The sequence below is a fragment of the Sciurus vulgaris genome (genome assembly GCF_902686455.1).
Source record: "Sciurus vulgaris genome assembly, chromosome: 2".
Taxonomy (NCBI): Eukaryota; Metazoa; Chordata; class Mammalia; order Rodentia; family Sciuridae; genus Sciurus; species Sciurus vulgaris.
In genome coordinates this window covers 39933816-39958318 of record NC_136462.1, presented here as the reverse complement: position 1 = coordinate 39958318, position 24503 = coordinate 39933816, and the positions used below count along the sequence as shown (strand labels likewise).

Genomic DNA, 24503 nt, shown 5'->3' with positions numbered 1-24503 from the left:
CCACCCTGGAGGGGGCATGAACTTTACAGTCAGTCCACCACAGTCCCCACTTCTCCCTATTGCCTCACACCTACCCTGCTTTCCTCATATATGTATGTATTGGCCCTCATAGACCTATGATTTTGCTGCCCCATTTAGCCATTTATCAGCTATAGTTTCCAAGAGCTCACCGTCCAGTCAACCTCTTCTGAATCTACTTTAATTTTTCAAAGGTGTTCGCATAATGTGAAGCAAAAAATAACCCAAGTATTTCTCCAGATGTCCTTAATCTTAAGAGGTCCACATCATGTTGTTGGCTCAATACTGAGCTTGCAAGCAATTTCTACCTCGGGTCTCCTACATTGAGGCTGACTGGTCTTAATGGCCTGTGATTTTCTTAATGAGAACGTATAGTTCTGGCCTGAATGTCTATGTTTCTTAGAGGAATTTTGTGATTATCAGATGACATCATTAAAACGTTTTGAAGTAAAGCTGGGTGTGGTGACACACGCCTGTAATCCCAGCAGCTGGGGAGGTTGAGGCAGGAGGATCACGAGTTCAAAGCCAGCCTCAGCAAAAGCGAGGTGCTAAGCAACTCAGTGAGACCCTGTCTCTAAGTAAAATACAAAATAGGGCTGGGGACGTGGCTCAGTGGTCAAGTGCCCCTGAGTTCAATTCCCAGTAGTCCACCAAAAAAAAGTTTTGAAGTAAAGCCCCAAGCAAGTACAAATTGTACCATTTAAAAATACAGACTGTACCCTGAGAAGGAAGTTGTCTGTCAGTAAATGTATTTTTGATTTTTTAAAAATATTTATACACCTTTTAATTTTTTAAAATGTGTTTAAAGTATGTTGAAAGCAAATGGTAATACCAATCAGACATTTCCTTCTTGAGAGACAGCTTATCAGAAGTATTTCATCAAGGATAACCTAGAAATCCTATCACCCACACCCTAGCTGGGCACTCCGTCCTCCAGGTTGACTCTGCCTTACTTCATCCAGGAGATGCCTTTCACTTGAACTTAACTTCCCCACTGCCATACCAACGAGAGGATGTTAAAAACAATAGCATGCAGTCCTGTTGTTCACAACACATATTCAAATCATATCAGTTTCCAATCCTCTCGATTGTATTTTCCTGTTAGGAAAAATGTTTGTAGATCACTTTCTGAGTTATTGTTGACCAAAAATGATCCACAACCACTTATTGCTAAAGCAAGACTGTAAGAAATAAAATATAGAAAAAAAAATTAGGACGGCAGATGCAAATTGAAATGCAGAAGAGAAGACGTAATCTAGAATCTGTCCGTGGGACTGGCAGGCGGAAGACCTGGTGGGACAGAGGGGTGACCCGCGGCGTTTTGCTCTTCTTTTCCTCCTGCTCAGGCCTGTCTCTCTTTTGTATTTAAGATCGGAGCACAGTGCTACTTGGAGTGTTCGGCCCTGACTCAGAAGGGTCTCAAAGCGGTGTTTGACGAAGCAATCCTCACCATTTTCCACCCCAAGAAAAAGAAGAGCCGCTGCTCTGAGTGTCATGGCTGCTGCTCAATCATCTGAGGCCGCTGGAGACTCGCCTCCGCCCCACCCAAGGGTGCACCCGCAGCCAATCTCTGCCACCCGGCTGCCGCCAAAAAGGAAGGCAGGACCAAAATGAATTCCCTCACACAAAGGCCGCTCCACCCTGTGAGCTCCCCAGCACAGCCTCAGCCAACTGCCACGTCCCCTGCCGGCCAGAAGCACCCACACAGCACAAGGAGAACGCGGAGCCGGGATCTCAGACAACTTCACTGCCCAACCCGTGGGGAAGAGTCAAGGGCCGCCTTGCACTTCACACCTGCCTCGCCCACACGCACAAAGCTGACAGGAGAGGAGGAGCTCAATTCCTGTATCGGTGGCCTTACATCTTTCACAAAACTTGGGAATATGATTCCAACGTGTTCTTCTGAATCTGCTGGTTTACCCGTGTGTTAATGTTCATTTGCATTCTTTCAAGACATTTCCTTATTTCCTCAATTTACTCAGGCCTTTTCAAATCCATACCAAAGTAGCCTACAGACGAGATGGTTTATGTTCATTTCTGTTTTCAGCATGTTTCCACCAAAGTTATTGAAACCAACATGTACCTCTGAATGCCTGATTATACCAAGACAAGAGAAAACTTTAAAACTTTTGGAAATTTACAGAGCAATAACTTTTGAAAAGAAAACATCATCTGAATTATTGCAGGTCCCCATTTTGGCCAAAAATTCACTCTACAAGGGCTTAAATTGTTAAGTGACCTGCTTTTTTCCACCTAATATTGCCAGGGCAAACTAAAGATGAACTGAGTGGAGGAAGAAGATGGCAGAACCCAACCTTTAAAATATTAAGCAGAACAGACTTTCCTACTTCCTGTCTCCCCGGTGCATGTCCTTTTCCTCCTTGATTTTACACGTTCTCCTGTGTCCCATTCTTTTTGTTCTTCCCAGTCATAACCTGACCTACAAGAAAGAGCTGCACATTGTCCATGAAAGAGTGTTTCCAAATCCCCCAGCTCAAGCAAAGTGCCTTGATTTTTCTACTTGCTTCAACTGAAGGTGCTTCTAGCTTGTCCCACGGACACTCCATTCATTTAAATGACATTTTCCAGTTACAGCAGGTATTAAATTACTGCCTCTCTCTCCATATTCCTTGTTCCGAAAGTCAGTTGAGGAACCAAATTTGTGGATACCAAGTTCTGGATCCATTTTCAAAATGATGTACTACAAGGACTTTGGCCTAGGAGAAAGGAAATCTCCCGGTAGGGAATGGTGTGCCCTTTCTGTATGACAATTCCAAACATCCAGAAATTCCTGTGGCACAGAGCAAGCTACTTCCTCCCTTCTAATTAGAGACTATAATGGCTTCTAATTAGTCTTATTTGCTTACACATACCCTGAAATCACCCAGGTAGTCACTTAATTGTTTTTATATTATTGCATAAGCAAAGCCTGTTTTTGCAGTATAAAATTATACCAATTTTTTCCAGATTCAAGCTCCCTGGGTTGAAAAAAGCCCGTGTTTCTGTCCCTTCGGCTCCTAGAAGAACCACATAGAAAAGAATTGTATGATGGGTCTTTTCTCTTAAGATCTTGCATGATACCTCTTCAGTCTTTTGGTTTTATTGGTTAATTGGTTGGTTAGTTTAAATTTCTGAAATGTGTTTTCATTTCTTCCACATTTCAAGTACTATTCTTCTCTCCCATCTAATTGCTAGCATTTTCTTAAACACTACACACACACCCACACACACACACCACCTAAAAGGAAACAGGAGCTTTGTAAGTCAAAGCTTGACATTTAGAGAGCACAAGAACTTTCAGCCTTTGTAAACGGAGATCAACCATGTATGAACTATAACTGCAGAGGTTATGGGTTCATCCTTTACAAACAATAATGAGCATTTAGCCCTGTAATAAAGGAAGTGTTGTTAGCCAGTTTTGTTACATTGTTGTATGGTTACATCTTGCTAAAAGGCCACTCCTTCTCATTGATGTGGATGAAAAATTGAAGGCAGTACTTTGGCTCCACCAAAGAGAATTTTCCAGATGTGTGCACTGAACAGGCACATAGTTTCCCAGGTCATCACCTCCCTAATGGGCCACTGGAATAAAATCCTTGGTGATGGGAAGATCACACTTGCCTAGAGCCAGAACCTGCACAGAGACCGTTGATGTCTGAATGAAACACAGACTCCTAGACACCTTAGGATTTAATTACCAAATAGAACAAAGCAACTCAGGTGAATTAGCATCCCACCAAATTAACCATTCATTCCCTCTTTGATGTCAAAACCTAGTTCATTTCACTAAAAAGCGGTTTCTGCTGTAAGGTTGAATGAAGTGCTCTGAAACCAAAAATATAAAAAGACATAGAAATCTGAAGAAGGATCCTTTAATGGTTCACACTATCTCCCAAAGTCAAGAACCGGCAGTGGATCTCTATGTGAGGGTGGAGTCTTAACTTTGCAGAGCTAGAAAAGGTCTCAGAAACTCTAGTCCAGTCCTTCCTTGTACATATGAGAGACTCTACTGAAATGACTTAAGAGAGGTGTGTCATGGCAGAGCTGAAACAGATCTTGGCTCTTCTTCCCATTCAGTGCCCTTAACTCCACAGTCCAATTGATTCATTAACATGGATATTAAGTTGGAGTTTCATAGGTATATCATTGGAGTTACATCATTTATCCTGCAGACCCTGACACATCTTTTGACCACATAAATATCATATTATTAATAATAATTACAAATTTTATAAAGACATCTGAAAGGTAGTATCCCGTGTGATAGAGTTTATACCCTACAAAATGCATTTGACAGTACATTGTCCAAGCAAGCTAAGAAAATAATGGAAGATGAAATTTTTAAGGTTACTATCCAGACACATTTTGAACCCACAACTTCTTGTAGTTAAGCCACTTTAAATAAGAAAATCCATCAAACTACTGAAAAACTAGACATAAGAATTCAATCTATGTTCGACAATGCCTGGAATCCAGGGTATACAGCAACGTTTAACTACAGCAACATTAAACTAGGAAGCCCCAAGCTGGGAAGTCAAAAAGTAAGTCATACGTATATGGCAAGAAGGCTTTAGTACTGAGACTTTGATGGCAATATGTCTGATTATGATATGCAAAGTAACTTTGGGAAGATGCATGATCCATCAGAGAAGTGGGTGCGACCACCAATATGGAAATAGTATTAGAATGGCAGCAAAAGAGCAATCACAATTATACTCACAATTTTAGGAGAAAATAAAGCTCAATCCAAAATTTGAATCCAACAAAAAGGTCATTGTTTCGGTTTGCTTTGAGCAGTATCCTTGCAAAGTAGAGCATCTTCAAGAATAAATACATTTACTGTCATGTATAACTAAAAAGAACAATAAAAAAATTTACAAAAAGAATAACTATGTTTGACTCAAAGCAAGCATCCGAAGATGCCCTATTGCATTCATAAAGGCGAGCTCATTCATGAGACCAAAGAGATAGAGGATTCCAAATTGAGGGTTTGCTTTAAAAGTGTATTGACGTCATGCTGGAGATTTTTATCTAACCGGTTATGTGTTCATTTTTAAAACCCACCCTTGTTTAGTTTGCCAGGATTTGAAATATGTATTCTCTCTCAACTGAGAGAACCAGAGGGCACCAGCTGTTCTCAGAGTCGTTGAGTAGGCTGCCCAAGTATCCATAAGGAAACTGAGCCAAATAGTGTCATTTCCAGGACCATTAGAAACGGAAAGGAAAAGAGAAGATCAGGGAAACCGAGTTTCTTAGAAAGGAAGTTAGGCCTTTTGGAAAAAGGTAACAGAGGATGGAGAGGAAGCCCCAAACATACACAGGTAAAAGACACACCTGAGAATTCTCCTGGAGAGTGGTCAACTTCTGCCTGGTCTCTAGAGGCAGGGGGACGAAGGGACCGTGACTGTGAAGAGCACTCCATGATCATCAGGGCTACTCGGATCATGATGCTAGGCGATTCCACTCATGATTCGCCACAAATGAGTAAAATCCTGGGCAATGCTCTTTGGGTCCTGAACAGCAGGGTGGGACTTCAGCCTCTTGCCATCTCTGTTTATACAGAATGGACAATTAAGGAAAACCTAACCAAGAAATATGATTGAACAAATGAAAGTTTTCCTAAGCTCGAACATGACTTAAAAATCTGAAAAGGATGACTTTGGAGTATCTGGAAAGACAGTTACTTGTGTGAATAGCATTTATTCATCCTCGGAGGGACATTTCTAAAAGAAAGATCATATTTAATAGGTATAATGCAATCGCATATGATAAAGCAATAATTCATGGTGCTTCAATGGTTAACAAAGACCAGAAAGAAAATCAGAGCACCAAGCTCTGTGTTCAGCATCGCTTCAGCCATCAGGGGCTCTGCCGTGCTCTTTGGGTAGCCCTTTGGGTCAGGGAAGGAAAGAGTCAAAGAGAGTTTGGTTCATCTGTGAAATGGTGGTGCAGTTCGCCAACTGTTCTTGGCTTTGAAATTCCACGACAGGAAATTAGAGTAAAAGCTGCAGGATTAATCCTGCTCACAGTCTATTTTTCCCCCTTAGGGGATATTATGTCAAGAATCCGGATTGCTTTGGTCTGTGTGTGTTTTAAACGCATCCCACCCTGGAAGTTCTATTTTGTTCTATGAGTTCTGTGGTAGCTCAGAAGCTTTGTGATGCGACAGCTGGAGTAATTTTGCTGTATTTTTAGCTATGTCCTCCAAGTCTCTCAGTAACACAGTTATCTTAGCTGAATAGGATCTGATCAGTGTCACAGGGGATTGTAATGTCTGGGACACCATGAGGAGAAGGTTCCCATAGTCGGCAACCTTGCTTAGCACGCTCCGCTTCCCTGGGATCCCGCACTAGGCAGTCTTCAGTGTGTCTGTTCTTTGAGGGGAAAAAAAGAGACAGAGCTGGGACAGCTTTGTAAATACACTCTACAATGACCTCTACCTAGCATCATTTAATTTTTTTGTTTGTTTGTTAAACAGACTCTTTTCTCCTCCAGGAGCAAACAGGCAAGAAAGTTAATGAATTCTACATTCTCATCACCTGGTTAAGTCGTCTTTCACTCTGAGGAAACAAAAATTACTGTTTAAGCATATCTCAGCAGAGTATTTCCCAATTGTAACTGTTCATCTTCTACTCATTGTAATCTCTGCAGTCAAGGGAAGTCCAGCTGGCCGCCTCACTGGCCGGTGTTCCTACAGTCTGCTTCTTGTGTAAAGGCTGATCGACATACCTTTTTCATAATTAATGGAATGTTATTTCATGTACTCTTTAACCTTGCAGTTTATTTTGTGCCATGTCCTGACTTTCAAATCATTAAATAGTCTTTTTCCTACTGTCCCTTGTGAATCATCTGAAGGTGTCTCCATTGATAACTCAAGTAAACGGCCTTCTAAAAGTAAACGGTTGCTTTTAGAATGGGAAGTTGTCCGGCCTCTTGCTACTCTTGTGGTTCTGAGCCCGGGAGCATCGGCATCACCCTGGAGCCACTTAGGACCATACAATCTCAGGCCCAGTCTAGACCTACTGAGTCAGACTCTGCATTTTAATAAGAACCCCCTCGCTGGTAATTTGTATGCACATTAAAACTGGGGGAGAACTGGTCTATGAGACACTCAAGTTCATTATTAGTCTCTATATCCAAACACAGAGCTGCCTGACGAAGAAGCCGTCAACTTAGCCTGTCTCTCAGATATTTCCTTATGGGTATTCCCTAGCTTAATATTGAGTCATTTTCATTTCTTGGATGAATGAAAGGGCTGCCAGAAGTCCTTTCTTTTCTTGTCATGTGCTACCCAGCTGCAGTAAAGGAATATGCATATTTTGGAATTGAACAGAAAAGCAGCATCTGGTTTGAAAGATCTGCTAAATCTAAAGTATTTCTGTTCTGTAAGTCTTTGGGGTGTTGATAAGGGAGAGAGAAAAAAATGTCCTCTAAAATTACTTTTCCTGGACTGGGGTTGTGGCTCACTTGCAGAGCACTTGCCTAGCATGTGTGAGGCACTGAGTTCAAGTCTCATCTCCACATATAAATAAATAAAATTACGGTCCATCAACAACTAAAAATATACATATAAAAATTTTTTTAATGAAATTACTTTTTCTGAAGAAATAAGATTCATATCACATGAAAGTATAAATTTATAAAATGAAGATAAAACAAATTTCTAAGGCATAAAACATTTGGCAAAGCTTCTGACTTCATTCAAAGCTAGAGACTTCATCTCTAGATGTCAGATAAGGATTGACCACAAACAAACGTATCCTCTGGGCAGGGCATAGACCCTTTCTGCAGACTCATTTCTCTGTTGTCTTAAGCACAGATCAGTCTTTATTCCCTCACTCAACATATCTTCACTAAGCATCACTGGGGACCACGCTTTGATCTCACCTTCTGTACAAAGTCCTTAAAATCACACATACACACACACACACACACACACACACACACTGAAGCCTCCGGCCCTATTCAAATCCCACTGTTGCTGAAGAAGTTCTGAATGCAAATCACACCTCTCTTCAGATAAATCAGCAAGAGTACAAGAGTGACCACTCCCTATGTAAATGACCTAGCTAATTAATTCTCTGGCTAGGACGCCAGCGATTCCATCTCAGAATAAAGACCTGACTGCATTGACAAGGCGCCATCACTAAGGGACCGCCTCCTCTGTGAGGGCTGTGGGCCTCCCTCTTTGCAGCAGGTTTCCCTTCACACCGCGACAGAGGCCCTACTTCAGTGCTTATAGTCAGGTGTCCTTCTTCAAGCTGTAAGCAATAGGAATCCCCGCCCCTGAATCCTGGGAGGATCCCTCACTGAGAAGCTTTTGAACGGGGACACTTTTACCTCCAGGAGCAGCTTGGCTAGTCAAAGCAGCCAGCATTCTCAGAAGGCTTTGATCAAATTCAAAAATGGGGTCTTAACCAAAGATTATTTCCATTGCTGCAAATGGGTCCCTGGTTTCTTGCCTGTAACCACTGATGCAAACTGCCAAAAAGCACTTTTTATACCAGGGACTGCATGTCCTTCCACAGCCTGGCAGGACACACGGCACCCCCTTCATCCTTCCTTCTCCAGGCCACAAAGGAGAGTCCGTTTTGATTCTCTTCATGAGAAACCAGGAGGGGGAGAAAACTCTCATCAGCCTTGATTTCTCATCAAGAGTCCTTTGACTTGTAATTTTTGAGTTTGATTCGTAGTCCCTTTACTGTAACCATGAAGTCCTAGTCTGAGCCATCTGAAAGTCTCTCTTCTTTTGAATAGAAAGGTTTCTACTAAATAAAACACATTGGAATAATCAAGCCTGAAAAAGGGAACCCTCCCCCCACCATCAGCAGGGCCTTCTCCTTTCTTCTCCCTCTGCAACTTTAAAGCGTGGAGATTGGTGTGGGTGAATTTATGGTCCTTCCCACCTTCGGCCTTGTCCCGAAGTTGGCTTAAATGGTTTTAATGCTGACATGCACAGTTTATTTCAATTGGACTTTGTTTCTAAAAAGCTGGACCCAAAAACGGAACAAAATCTTCTTCTTAAAAACACTTCCAATGTATTTTCAAAAGCTAGATGCTTTAATTCCACTCGGTAAAATCTGTGCCCCAAATTAGTTTAATTGTAATATGCTGAATCCAAGGAGAAATGGAAGAGTGAGGATCAGAACAGCCTGGAAAGAAGCTCAGGTCACCTGACTTCGATGGCACTCCTCTCCACACAAGGGATGTCAGCTCAGGGACCTTTCCATAAGCAACACAGAAAAGCCAAGAAAGCATGATCTGTTCACACATTTCATTCAGAAAGAACTTGAACCTAACATTCCAAGTGCATAATCCTCATGTATACTTCCTCAAGATAACAATGATTCATTAATATGTTTTATTGTATACATACAGGGTTTATTTTCAGTTAATCACTCTCCTTTCCAAATGATTAAATTGTCTTTGTGACCTGGGGATATTCACATTTATTCTTCGGTTATAATCCTATCTTCAACATCACCAAAAGAAAATTACCATTATGATTTTGGTATTGTTAATATTCTTGTTAATCAAGATGCTTTTTGTCCCCTGGGAAATGTCTGCCCCTGGGGAGGGGGCAGGTTGTTTGTCTTTTTGGCTTGACATGATTTTCCAAAAGTTGCAATGGCTCACAATCAAGGCCAGAGCATATAACTTATCCTGTGTGTCAGGAAGCCACCTTTTTTTTTTAAATTCAATTATTCAGTGCCTGAAAGAAATTGTACAGCTGGAGGAACTTAGGGACAAAAATAAAGCCAACAAGCCTGGGAAAGGTTTACTTTACTTCTGATAATGAGGACCTGGAAAAGAGAGTAGAATGATTCCTCTAAATTCCTTCACGACGGAGACAAGTCTGCTCGGCACTCTCAATTACAGCACTCTGCACCTGCCCCCACCCTAGTTCCCTTGTCCTTTCCCTGTTTATTGTTCCTGTCTCTAGATACCACCTGCTCAAAGGACTTTCGCACACTTTCGCACCTCCTCTAGATCCTCCAGGATCCCACGATCTTCCAAGCCTTCCTGACTTCCCTGTTCACAATTCCAAATAATTCCACTCGTTAAACCAAAGGAAGATTTTTTTTGTAAAAGAAATGAAGATCCATCTTGCCACTGAGGAACTTGATTCTTGTAATCCAGGAGACTGTTTCACGAGTAGAAACTTACAACAGAAAATAAAATTGGAAAAGTTTACTAAAGAATGGTTTAAAAGTTACCTCTTAATAGTTTGCTTAATGCCCTACCAAAGAATAGCACCCAAAAGGATAAAGCACACATTATTTTGAGGAGAAATTCTCTTGGATGAAGAAAACAGTCCTCATGGAAAATTTTATGAAATACAACTTTTCTCATCAAGACTACATTATTTGCAATTAGATACACAGTTCATTTGTTATGTCTGAAATGATCTTTTTACTTTAAGAACCTAATTAATCTGAAGAGTTAATTGGGCCACCACTGAAGACTTGGTACTTTCCTAGTGGCTCATTCATTTCCTAACCCATGGTAGAAGGGAAGTGTGAATCACCACTTCAGGCAATGGATCTAATCAAGCCAGAAGTAGAATCAGTTATGAAAATTTATATTCTGCATTCAAAAACACTCTCATGGAAAAAAAAAAAAAAAATCCAGGAAGACCCCCCCAGCAACACACAGACTCACTCACTCCTTGCCTTTCATTAACTACAAAATAAACATATTTTCAGAATAAGGAGTTGCTGAGAGTTAGTTTACCTAGAGCCACCCTAACAGGCCCTGTGGCCACCACTGCCTGGCCCCAGTTTCCACACTGCCTGGGAAACAAGCACAGGGCCCGCCCTCAGCTCTGCAGGGGACCCTGAGTCTCCCTTTGAGCGTCTGCTTCTTTGCTCACTCGGTGTCTTCTGTTGTAACATTTGATTTGAGCTCAGCAAAACAGAATCTTACTAGAGGTTATAAAAGAAATCGGAGAAAAATTCCAATCCCCATAGAACAACCTGACCTTGCCTTGAGCCACCTCCAGGAAAGACTGACAAAATGCTCATCAACAGTGTGAGATCCTCTAACATGGATACACTCCAAGACTTCTCCAAACAGGAAAGACTTGGAAGAAGAATTCCCCCAAAAAATCATCATGTTCTAGTGGGAAAGTTTCTTGGTCAGAGAAATCTACCATGTGCTGATTGTTAGCTATGTTATTTGAGCCAGTTACTTGACCTCTCTGGGCTTTTGGTTCATCCTCCATAAAATGGTAATCGTAAAATGTCAATAACAATGCTTACTAGTGTGGTTGACAGAAAATAAAAAAGAATTAGTATAAAGGGTCTTGATTACAGTAGGGGTTCCATAAATGATAATGATATTTATATCTTTATTTCCCAATGCTTTACACAAAATTGTATTGAATAAATATTTGTAGGGCTGGGGTTGTATCTCAGTGACAGAGTGCTTGCCTAGCATGTGTGAGGCACTGGGTTCAATTCTCAGCACCACATATAAATAAATAAAATTAAGGTCCATCAACGACTAAAAATGCATTTAAAAAAGTAAATAAATATTTGTAGAAGGAAGATAAAGTTGCAGAAGGGAAGGCAGAGGAAGACAGGAAGAGGGAAGAGGGCCTTTGAAAAAGATTCGAGTTTAGCACTGGTATAAATCCTGACATATATTTCCCTCTGTTTTTCATTAATAACCTTTCTGATTATGATGGATGTTTACTATAAAAGTTTTTTGAATGCCACAGCCTAGGAGCACCATGGACCAGCACCACAGAGACTGCAGATCACGGCGCTCTGGTTGCCACTGTAGTCCTGCCACCTGCTACAGCAATTAGGTCTGCTTTGCCTCCTATGGCCACTTGTCACCACCTGGTGGCTGCTAATTCAGAACCCCATCACCTCTGCCAACACCAGGAAGCCGGGTTCCGCGGCAGCTTCCCCAGCACCTGCCCAGACTACAGAGAAGAGCCGCCATGAGGCTTCCCGCGATGCAGTGCCCTGGCCAGGGCCATCCTTCTGTTCTCCTGAAGGGCGTGTTCTCTGAACCTTTCAGATGAACATGGCCAGCTGCTGAGCTCTCTGGTCTCCTGTAATAAATCCATGCTAGCAGACCCTCCTGTTCCTCAGTGCTCTGCCAGGACAGTTCAGACAGCTCTTCATTAATGCCAGCCGCCATTTCCCCAGGCTCGAAGGAGCCATCCCAACAGCACACTGGGACCAGATCCTGCACCCTTATGGTGAAGGGAAATGCAGAGGGTGCTCCATAGAGGTAAACTCCTCTCATCCAGTCACATGCTCTGCCACCCTCCTCTCTATCCCATGGTGCACTCTCAAGATCCATGGCCAAGTACATCTACCAATTCCTCCTGGTTATACCGGTTACAATTCCTAAAGCTCCTTTGTGCAGGAACTCCTTCTTCCCATCACAGGGCAAGCCTTTCTCCAGCCTGACCACCCTGAGACTTGGTGCTAATTATTCATCTGGAACAACAGTGGCCGTGAGCAATATTTGAGAAGGGCAAGCATCACCACGTAAAACATCCTCCTTAGATGGGGGACCTTGATAGTCTCCAAGGAAGAGCAGGTGAGCCTCTTTCACAGGGAAACCTCAACACCTCCACCTAAGTGTCCCCATTCCAGATCTCCGCGTACCTTTCCTTCCCTATTAGGACCATGTGATAAGTGCAGGAGATCTTCCAGGGTGGCAGATTCAGTCTCTTTAATAATTGAGCTGCAATAATGAAGAATACAAATAATAAATGCTGGTGAGGTTACAGGAGAAAAGAAACTTAAACACTGTTAGTGGGACTGTAAATTAATACTACCACTATGAAAATCAGTATAGAGGTTCCTCAAAAGACTAGGCAAGGAACCACCATATGATCCAGTTATACCGTTCCTTGGTAGTAATCCAAAAATATTGTATTATAGCAATATATACATACACACATTTATAGCAATGCAATGTACTACAGCCAAAGTATGAAAAATAGCGTAGCTGTCCATCAACAGATGAATGAAAGAGAAAATGTGATATATAAACACAAGACTTGTTTAGACCTAAAAAAGAACAAAATTATGTCATTTGCAGGAAAATGAATGGAATGGAAGAGGATTATGTTAAGCCAATAAGTTTGACTCAGAAAGTCAAGGGTCGTATGCTTTCTCTCACACGAGGAAGCTGGAGAGAAAAGAGGGAATAAAAGGGACCTCATGAAAATAGAAAGGAGACAAGTAGAGTTGAGGAAGGGATTCAGGGGGAGGGGAGCAGCATTTGAGGAGGGCAAGTGTCTTCATGGAAAACACCCTCCTCAGACGGGGCCCTTTCTGGTCTCCAAGCAAGGGAAGTCTGCAATCACCGGCAACTGGGTTGTGCACATGTACACACAGGCCACAGGGAGTCTATTTTGTATCATTAGGATGCATAAATAAATACAAAAATATCAAAAAAAACCTCTAAGGTATAAACCTTAAGAGATTGATAGATCTTACTACATTAAAAACCAACAATTTACATACAGATTACAAAATATGATACACTTATAAAAAATGTACATGATGTTTAAAACCAATACCCATGTTCTGATTATAGGTAGTAAAAATATAAAGATATGCAGATGGAAAAAAAATCGAGCTGCTCTCCCAATCAGATCTTAGGACTAATTTTCAGCACAGTCCACCTTCTTGCTGTATTAGGAGAAATATTTTTTTTTTCAAATTCACCTTTCCCAGCATGCCCTGGGGGCTGCGATTGAATTTAACAAGCTACTAATCCCACATTGACCCCATGTGGCCCAATGTTATCCACATGATACTAGCGAGTACCTGCCTTCCCATGTGCATCCCCAGTCACCTGGGAGGTCTTAGTCACTTTGGCACTAAGCATGCGCCGTAGCTCTCACAGCCAACATTACCACCCTTCTGCATTGCCGCTGAACCTCCCAGAAGGACCACTCTGCTGGATTTGATCATTTGCCCCTTTAGATCTAGTCTCCACCCTTCCATAACCCCCTACCCAGGAAGCCAACATTTAGAGACCAAATCAGGGGTCCCTCACTCCATGCTTTACCATTTGACTCAACAGATGACCAGGGGGTGGAAGGAGAGTGAGGCTGGGGCATTTGTCCCCCACCCCTCCCACACACACACCCCCACACACAGACACTTCCTACCTCCTGTCAGGGTCCCTATCTGGAGTTCTCTCTGGAGTATAGTAACCACTCCCTCTCTTGTTCCTTCAGCCTAGGGTGGCCATTGCTTCCAGGCCAGACGTGTTTCACCCTGCTTGCTGGTTTCCCTTCCTCTGCCCACACATTTATAAACAGCCTCTTTATCAGACCCTCCACCTCCCATGAGTCTATGCTGTCAGGACCATGCTGCAGTCATCTTTCCTCAAATTCTAACTAGCTTCAGGAAATCCTAAAGAAGATTCCTAGAGATGGGGCAAAAACATTTGAGTGGGGCCATCCATGTCGTCCCCAATCGTCACCCATGGTCCCAGCAGAAATCACAGCACTCGACTCCTTCTTTCTTTCTTTCTTTCTTTCTTTTTGTTTGTTTGTTTTTTTTTTGTTTTTTTTTTTTTTTTTTGGGGGGGGGTTGTTTTTGTTTTTGTTCCAGATATTAAACTCAACCACTGAGTCACATCCCCAGCCCTTTTTTTTGTATTTTACCTAGAGACAGGGTCTTGCTGAGTTGCTTAGGGCCTTCACTCAGTTGCTGAAGTTGGCTTTGAACTCATGATCCTCCTGCCTCAGCCTCCCAAGCCACTAGGATTACAGGCATGTGCCACCATGCCTGGCTGGACTCCTATTTATGTAGAGTGACTTCCTTTTCCTACCAACAGGCCTGCTAAGGGTTGGGGTGAATCATGCCCATGCCCTTTGTTCCCAGACTTTCAGCCCCACATCCCAGTCCTTGACCATCAATCTCAACATGTTTTTTCATGGGGACTCCTTGATTCTTCTTTCCAGAAGATTCATAGCTCCCAGTTGCAGTGTGCCAGGGTTTTACTACCTTTGGGATACCCAGAGTCATCTCTCTGTGTCCCTTACTGACCATGAAATCCCAAGTTAACACTCCAGAGAAAACCTCATATTTCCTTCTCAGTGTTCTTTGTAACATTAGAGAAAGCATAGTGAAGACTAAAAAGACTTTTCTGAAAATTTGTATGAATTCAAAAGAGAATGCACTTTATTGGTATTTATATAGATTTTCCTGGCATATTATGAAAAGTGAACAAGGTTAAATTCAACCCCCAGAATGACAGAATGAAAGACATTTGCATAAAATTGGAGTTTAAGAAAAAAGTCACAGAACCAGCTGCTGTAAGATTTTAGAGAGGGCAAGAGCTAGACAATCACAGACTTTTCTCCTCTGAGCCAGCAGTGCAGTTTTACCCCTACAAATGTAAAATTTCTGATTTTAATAAATTACAATTCAAATTTTAAAATGTGCTAAGGAAGGAAGAATATTTGTAAATGACCATTTTGCCATAGCTTTGGGAGAATATCACACTCCAAAAACATGAGATTCAGAGGTTTTTATACCTAAATGATAGCCTCTAGCTAATTTTTTTCCTAGGTTTTTTTGTTTTTGTTTTTGTTTTTAATCACAAAGGAGCCTCTTTATAGTAAGGATCTTACAGGAACTTAAGGAATATTGCTGGGGAAAAACAATTAGCCAAATCCAACCTTCTACTTTGAGCTCCTCTCTTGATCAATTCCCTGCTCTTTATCAATCTGAGCAGTCTATTTCTTGGGTAGATAATTGCTCATTTAAAAAGGAAATGGAACATTTTTTCTAAGGAAACTTGCAGTCGAGTTTCTTTTTGGGTAATGAAGACTAGTGCATTGGTGTTGATAACTTTTAGCCTTTTCATCCTAGTCAAAGGTCAGTGGCTAAATGGAACGTAGGAATTTTAAAAGACTTTACAGCCCCATTTCCTAATTATATCCAGTGCATTTAAGTCAGTGGCATATTACCAGTACAAATTGGGAGAGGACTGTAATATACAAACTGTGTTCCAAGACTGAAGGCAAAGTAAAACTAATTTGAAGGTGTATGAACCAGAGAAATTCTTCTGGTAAAGGAACAAGTATTGTTTTGCATTTTCAACATTAGTATACTGCATTCAGGCCCTGCACCTAAGTAAAGGGAGACTGGTAACCACCTCCACAGGGATGGCCAAATTAAACAGTCCTTGAGCGAAGCCAGGGGTAGAGCTGTCTGTGCTGCCCATGCAGGTAGGTCCGTGAGGCTTGAGGCCACCAGCTGCGACCTGCCGATCACATCGGTTCAGATGGTCTCACACTCCGTGGTGGCCGTGGAGCAGATCCCGCAGTCACAGCGGACAGCCACAGGGTAGGTGTAGAAGGGGTCGACTCCAGGGGTGCAGTTAGGCAGCTTGACAGTCACCTGCTTGGTCTCATTGTAGGTACAGACTCGATGATGGGCTTCAATGTAGGGGGGTTCCAGAATGGGTTTCTGTCCCCACAGGGAGAAAACAGAGAACCCATTAGAACATACCACCCTGTTTCGTTTTCTTGGCACCATTTATCATTACTTGACATTAACTTGGTTTTCTTCTGTTTACTTATTGTTCTGCCTCCTCTCAGTAGAAAGCAAACTCCGGAAAACAGGAAGCTGATTTTTGTTCACTACCATATCCTGAGCTCCCAGAAGAGTCCACAGCACACAGGAAGTGCTGGCGGAATATTTAGCAAATGAATCATTTTGATCACTACAAACGCCTTCTAACTGGTGCCCCCTCTTCCACTGTAACCCCTGCCCTCTGTTTGCAACATGGTATCTGAGTGACCTTCTAAAGCATCAGACATGGCCCCCCACCCACTCCACCCCCTCCAATCCCACCCATTTCCCATCTCACCCAGTAAAAGCCAGAGAACTTGTGATCTCCAGCCAACACCTGCATCAGTCTTCCCCACACCTTCACCTCCTGATGGGATTGTGACAGTCCCCACCTTGCTGACTTCTTCACTAGGCTCCAGCCACGGTGGACTCTATCATTCCTCAACCCACCAGGAACAGTCCCATCGAGGGTCTTTGCACTTGCTGTTCCCTCTGTCTGAAACATTCTGCCAGAGGATTTGCTCCTTAGGTTTTTGTCAAATGCTAACCTCTTAGGGAAGCTTTTCCTGACCATGCTATTTAAAACTACAACATCCCCCTCCACACCCTAGAGCTTCCTCTTCCCCTTCCTGCTTTTCCTCCTGACATGATATCTTAGGTATTTTATTCCTTTGTGTGACATTTCTCCTACTCTGGAGAGTAAGCTCTGTTAGGATAGAATTCCTGCCTATTTGCTCCCTGTGGTGCTCCAGTACCTAACCTGGGAGGTCCTCATAACTATCTGCTGGGAGTCAACAAAAGACGAGTGCCAGGCAGCTTCCTGAACACTCGAGGGCCCCTCTGACAAGCAGAGGACTCACTTCCTTCCCTCACCTTTTATTAACTTTGAATTCAAAGATAATTTTGATAAACAGAGCATATAGACCAGAGAAAACTCAACACAAGGTAGAAGTTAAAACTCTCCAACCCTTACATCATGTGCATGCACAAATATGTAACAGCAAATGCCACCATTATGTATAACTATAATATACCAAAATGAAATATGGATAAAATATCTCTGGTGTTCAGCTATTCAAGAGGCCAAAGCAGGAGAATCATAAGTTCAAGGTCAACCCAGGCAATTTAACCATACCCCTGTCCCAAAATAAAACAAAAAGGGCTGGGGATATGGCTCAGTGGTGGAGCCTATTAGCATGTACAAGGTCCTGGGTTCCATCCCCAGTATCACAGGGTGGGGGAAAAAAAAAAAAGTTAAAATATAGCTGAAAAATAAAAGTCAAGGGAAAAAATCTCGAGCTGTGTAGTCAGACCTGTCAAGCTTAATTTCCAGCTATACAACTTACTTACTGAAGACCTTGAGAAATCAACTAAACTCCTTAAAGTCCCAGCATTCTCATTTGTGAAACAAGACATCTGCCTTAGGGTACTGTTGTGGAGATAAGGTGAGATGACATGTGCCTAGCACAGATAAGTGTTCAATAAATGTATTCCGTTAATATCATTAGAAGTTATGGCAAAAATGATAACATCTGTCAAAGGACAGTGCCTTCACTTGTTCTAGGCAAAAAAGGTAAGTGGATGGATGGATAGACGGATGGATGGGTGGATGGGTAGGTAGATTGATGATAGATACCTAGACGATAGATGATAGATAGATACATAAATGATAGATAGGCCCAATATGAAGTTCTTGCATGATGATGAAAATAACAACCTCGCCTTCAACAAGGACCAGGTAGAAGAGCTGAATTTGTCCCAGGTTGTTTTCTCCTATCTTCCTCCATTTACTCTGTGTCTTCCTACCCTCAGTATTCTGGGAACATGGGCGGACCAGACACTCAGCTCCATTTGTGTTTCAGGTAATTAATTCTTTAGTATAAATCTGTCCCAGGCAATATTTGAGACAAACTTACACTGAAAACATTATTTGTTGTTTTATCTGAAATTCAAATTTATCTGGACTTCCTGGTCTTTTGTTGAGTTTCACTCTGGATTTTTTTTTTTTTTTTTTTTTTCTTTTGGTTCAGGGTTTTTCTTGGAGGGTGGGGAGCAGAGATTGGTGGATATTTGGGTTTCATTGATTCATTTTTGTTGTTGTTGTTTTGTTTTTTTGTTTTTCGGTTTGGTTTTGCTTTCCTTTTGCTAAATCTGGCAACTCTAAACCCAGGGCATGAGAAATCACTATTTGCAGCAATAGCTCCACTTCAAAAGTAAACTCAACCACTTTGTTATCATGAACATCCTTATATTCAGACATGCTCCCCAGTATGGCTACAAAAAAAAAAAAAAAATAGTGCTTTAATCTCAGAAACCTCTGGTTGCTAGGAAAATGAATCTCATATATGTATTTATTTCCCTAGGTAACCTCCAATTTCCTAACACAGTAAAGGTACAAATAAAAGTTGGCTAAAATTAAGGACACTCTTCTTTCTTTGTCTTGGTGCTTCCATTTCTCCAGTGAGAGCACAGTCTCTGTCCTCCTCTGAGGGACCATATTCCAGCTAAAGACAGTCACCAACTGAGAGAAGAGGATGGAAGAAACAGGAGCTGCGAATATGGCACACCAAGGGCTAGCTGCCAATAGCCCAGGGCTGGACAGTCAACCAAAGGTGGCACTGCCAGGCCAGGGCCTGCACATGAGAAGGTGCCCAAGTTCCCTGAGGTCATTAGACGGCAACAGACAGTTACTTAGCAAAACTGAATTTTCACCGGCTATTATCTCTTAAGCTCCTGAATGATGCAAAAAACGAAGCCAATTTGATGGGATACTTTCAGTTGGTTTGGAGATTTCTGCATCATAACCCAATTCCATTCAGAGGTCCATAATTTTATTTAAGCAGTAGCAGTTTGCTCTCTAAGTCCCTGAAAAAAGCCTGCTTTTCCTAGTGGAAGAGTCCTCTAGTGATGAGCACGTGCTTCAAAGCTGGCTTCCATTAGATCAGAGGACAGCCACCTCTGGGAAGAGGTCAACCCCTTCTGAATTAACAAACATTTATGGACTGCCTCTTCCACACATGGCACTTCAACAAAAGCTGTGAAAGCGGCAAGCATGGACTTCTGTCCTCAAAAACACTTAAAATCATGTGGCGGGGGTCAAACGAAAGGTAGAACACAATCAAGGAATTACCACAGAGCCAGACAAGGCTTAGAGAAGTTGGCACTGGGATTCAGCATTGAGGAATAAATATAATATGACAGAAATGAGGCGGGATAGGAGAAGAGGACCAAAATGAGATTTCGTGAGGGCTGTCTAATAAAACATTTAAAACTCAGCCTGACAAAGCCAAACCTAAGAATATTGGTAGTCTCTGGGAAAGCAGGCAGATGCCACGTTGCTGGACCTTGAAAGTTGGTGACTGAATTCACAGGAGCGAGTGGTCGTTAAAGTTTGATAGCTAGGGTTGACAAGATCAGAGCTGGTGCTCCGTCAGTTACCAACATGGGCCTTGGTGAGAAGAGTCAGCTAACCACAGGTGGTGTGATTTGAGGGGTACTCAGGGGCCCTCTTCCTCTTTAAGTTAACCAATTCCTCATCTCAGCCCAGTAGGATTCCAACTGTGTTTGAGATTTTTATCCCCATTTTAACTGAAAGGCCAGATTTACTTGAATATAAAGGGGCTTCATAGATCTGTTCATGATGATCCCCGAGGGCCCCAGGGATCTGAGGGGACAGGGCTGTGATAGCAGCCTCTTTCTTGGCAAATGGTTGACTTTATCACAAATGAAGGAATACAGGAAGGTAATCTGGTCACAGGTTTGAGACAAGAATTTATTCCCAACTGTGCAGTGACTCCCTCCATGACTTTGAAGTCTCTTGCTCCTTCAATCCCTCCTTGTGATGTGTAAAATGCGTGAAATAAGAGCACATATTGACTTCCCAGAGACCATAAATAAAGCTATTAATCTAGCTGGTTGCGGCAGCACACACCTGTAATCCCAGCAGCTGGGGAGGCGGAGGCAGGAGGATCACAAGTTCAAAGACAGCCTCAGCAAAAGCAAGGTACTAAGCAACTCAGTGAGACCCTGTCTCTAAGTAAAATACAAAACAGGGCTGGAGATGTGGCTCAGTTGTGGAGTGCCCCTGAGTTCAATCCCTGGTCCCCAACCCCCAGCAAAAAAAAAAAAAAAAAAAAAGCTATTAATCTTATCCATGTTTGTTAGAGGGGCAACATCATGCAGATCATTTTTAGGCGATGCTGTTGGGAGTTTTTAAGTCCATAGGAAAGGGCAGATGTCCAGTTCTACCTCCAGTCCCTAAAGTGGTGAGCGCTGCTCTGGAATCAGGCCTGAGCCACTTACCTCCCAGGTCTCACAGCGGCCCCAGCAGGCATCCGTGGTGATCCGAAGGCCCCTGCAGCCCGGCTTCTTGGCCAGAAAAGTAAACTCCCTCACAGCACAGCCCACAAAGGTCCGCAGGTCCCCGCTGGAGGTGCTGAGGACAGAGCCACAGCCACACAGAAGCAGGAGGGCCATGGCCCCAAGGAACAGGTATGCCAGCTTCATGCTGTCCCTCCCAAGAGGAAAAAGAAATCAAGTTTAACAAATCCAGCTGCCCTCAGTGTGGTGACCAAGAGCACACTGGCTGCTGTCAAAGGGACCTTGCTCTTGGCATTTCACAAAAAAGGGGCCAAGAAAGATTAAATACCCGCAAACTCCAAGACGGGTGCCCAGAGTTCTCTGTAACCAACTCCAGTATAGATTCCCTGGACCTTTCTGGATATCCAATCCTTGATAGGCATTCTAAGGCTTTACCTTACTGTAACCCAAGTGGTGGAGTTGACTTGTATATTAAAGACTTGTATATTTGTGTTCTTCAAAATGAACACAAAATATAAGTAACAACAAAAGAATTCCGTATCTTGACATAATACATGAATACACATAAGTTATTTTTATTCTGGTCTAGGGTATTTGGGTCCCATGCTACACGCTTTGATCAAAATTTTATTTTTGGTGTCATGCCTGAGGAATGAATAGAGAAGTAGATAAATAATAAAGGTAGGCCCTGCATGTGTTGTTACTGACTCAATCCACCACACAACGTGGATATGCAGAGGATTTTATAAAACCAGGCACCTGTCTAGATGGCCATTCATAAAAATGTGTCCTACTTGTGACAAATTGCCTCTGCTCTATGCTTCTGCTCTAATAAGCACTTCATCATGATTCAAATTAATTCAAATGCTAGAAAGCATCAGAGTATTAAAAACATGATCCCAGTCTACTGTCAAGTCTACCCCCTCTAGATAGTATATCTGGAGGATCCTCTAAAGAACAGACCAGGATCATTTCCCGTGGTCTAGTCACCAGAATGGGCCCTTCATGCTTGGTCCATAAGGCAGAACACATGTGGATGTTGAAGTGAGGCTGAAAAGGACATTTACGAAATGCCCCCCCCCCACCCGTCCCTATTGCTTAAAAGGGACTGCATTTCCAAAACTGCTGTCACAGGTCTGACCTGTCACCATGCAGGGTCTCTAGGCTTCCCCTTGAGAGGAATGAAGTCGCAAAGATGGAGAGGCCCTTACCTGATCTTGCTGGAGCCAACTCTTCTGACACTTACAGTTGACACTTGTACCCAGGGTTTTACAAAGCAGCAATGAGTGGTGAAGTTAGCTCTGGATAAATATCTCTTCCCTCTGTTACTGGGCTGCTCAGTTGCTCAAATATATAGGAAAGGTCTTGTCAATCACAACAAAAGGGAGGCCGATTCTTACAGGAACTACTACGCACATCAAAGTCGTGGAATATAAAGCCAGTCTCTATTTTCCAAAACTGATTAACTTAAAGGGTGTTGTTTTGTTTCTTAACATCACATACTGAAACAGAAAGTTGCCCTGGTGGGTGACATAATCCTAGGAAATAATCAGAGGTAGTTCACCTGGTTTTGAGAGAACAAATGCAGTGGCAAAAGATGGATTAACTTTTCCTTCATGGTAACTTTTCAAAGTTTCCTTTGAAGCAGGGGAAGTCACCAGCAGCTCATGGTAAACTCTTTCCTTGAATCACCATGTGCTTCAATACAGTGAAAACAAACAAAACATTAGTGCTTACTGGGAAGAATATGGGAATCCTAACTAGAAGAGAAAAATCACAGTAAGAACAATTTTTGAAAGTCTTAAAATTAGTTAAATAGGAGATATTATTAACAACATTTTAAATGAATCATATAGGAAAAATATGACTTCATTTTTTCTCTATGCTTTTTAAGATTTTTCACATTTTCTACATTGGCCAGATTTTTATTATAGAAAATCAATTAATATTATTAATATTTTTAAATTACAATAAAGCAATATTTATGCATTTGTACTTCATGAATTGCTCTAGTGGAAATGTTCCATTAGATTTCTGATCTTAAAAGGTTAACATAAGACTGGGATAATTTTTATGAGTATGGAACATAGTTTATATTCCAGTCTGCAACAACAACATGCAAATGGATTAAAAACCTACTTGTTTGTGGCATTTTTCTGGTTGCTCTAAAAAGCAAATGAAGCAGACATCATCTCTGCCCTTAGGAGTTTCCATATCATAGTAAATCATGACATAGCCATAGACATTTAAGACGCATATTAAATAACTAATGAAACTAAATGAAAAAGTTAAAGCATCTCTGTTTTCTGCAAAGAAAGTTATTCTTTAAATGTATTCATAAAAGGTTTGAATCTTCAAAACATATAACAACACTCAGAGTGTTCATCAAAGCACCACCCCTATTTCCAGAATCTGGTTACCATATGTATTTTGAAGACAGTGGAATTAGGCTTAAAATTAAGGGCTTTCAATCTCAAAAAACCAAAGGACGAATGATCTCGCTGATAAGTGGATGAGGACATATAAGGGGGGGGTGGGAGGGGTTAGCGTTAGGGTTAGGGTTAGGTTTAGGATTAGGGATAAGGAGGGTGGTAAGAATGGAGGAAGGAAGGACTGTATAGAGGGAAAAGAGGGGTGGGAGGGGTAAGGGGGAGGGAAAAAATAACAGAAGGAATCAAACAACATTGCCCTATGTAAATTTATGATTTTTAATTAAAATTTAAAAAAAAATTAAGGGCTTTCTGTGACCCTTCAGTCTGTGAGTAGCAGAACCAGGAATGGGACACCGTGGGGACAGACTGCTGCATGGTGTGATCTCCCTGACTTGCTAGGCAAAGAGCTGGCCAGCAGCTGAGAACTGTTTCTGAAGAGGGCTGCTCGTGCCTCTCGGACCTGAAACGTGCACACCTACGTCTGCATATCACGAAATAAAGACAGACAGCAAAGGGAGGTCAAGAGCAGCTTTCTGTCACCATTCCCAACTGCCTGGCATCCTTGCCCTCTGCCCCGTCAGCTTTTAGCCTTACAGTAATGAGCGTCTGCAGTGGCCACTTACCAGTTCCCTACTAGGAATCTGCTGTGCTCTTACATATGGCATCTCTAAACCTTCCAAAAGTTCTGTAAGTCAATCATCATTTCTCCTTTTTACATTGGGAGAAGTGGAGACTGAGTCATTTTGTAACGTGCCTACTTCCAAAACCTTCAACCACATTGGGGACGACAATTGGTCTCCTCTCTGCAACCAACTACAGTCCATCGAAGTGGCTGCCTGGAGCATTGTATCAAGAAGGTGCCTGAAATCGCCCTGCATGCAGACAGCAGTGGCCTTTCAGCTGCATCAGGGCTACCAAGAAGGGCAGTGGTGTCTGGATGCCACCTTTTGCAGTCCTTGCACTCTGCCATGCCATGTACCCCTCCACAGGCAAAGTGAGAGGTGACAGCTTGACTGTAAAGGCTGCTGAGGGCCCTGATCCTACAGGATACCTCAGCCACCATGGTCTGTGCACCTGCCACCTTCTCTTCCAGCTACATGGAGCTCCCTGCTTTCTTGAGATAGCAAAGACATAGGTCATGTCTCCACACACAGGCCTGGGAGAA

At 42.3% G+C, this 24503-nt stretch overlaps 3 protein-coding genes across 4 annotated transcripts in view; 1 reads left to right on the top strand and 2 right to left on the bottom strand.

The window, feature by feature from the left end:
* Window positions 1–6849, top strand: part of RHOJ (ras homolog family member J) — an 87879-nt gene extending 81030 nt beyond the window's left edge. Inside the window, exon 5 of the mRNA XM_079126305.1 lies at window positions 1389–6849. Coding sequence (XP_078982431.1) covers window positions 1389–1535 — 147 coding nt within the window. The 3' untranslated portion in view covers window positions 1536–6849. The remainder of the gene's footprint in view (window positions 1–1388) is intronic.
* Window positions 1–24503, bottom strand: part of KCNH5 (potassium voltage-gated channel subfamily H member 5) — a 700940-nt gene that overhangs the window by 580745 nt on the left and 95692 nt on the right. The window lies entirely within an intron of this gene.
* Window positions 14774–23315, bottom strand: GPHB5 (glycoprotein hormone subunit beta 5). Of its 2 annotated transcripts, none has more exons than XM_079126588.1 (2): window positions 20889–23315; window positions 14774–16481 (listed from the first exon to the last, which is right to left on the bottom strand). In XM_079126588.1, the coding sequence occupies exons 1-2, from the start codon at window positions 21090–21092 to the stop codon at window positions 16293–16295; spliced, it is 393 nt and encodes a 130-aa protein (XP_078982714.1). In that variant the 5' UTR covers window positions 21093–23315; the 3' UTR covers window positions 14774–16292. The 2 variants fall into 2 exon arrangements, 1 of the variants encoding a protein (XP_078982714.1); XR_013761754.1 differs by lacking the exon at window positions 20889–23315 and adding an exon at window positions 16979–17224 and having other exon boundaries at window positions 16351–16481.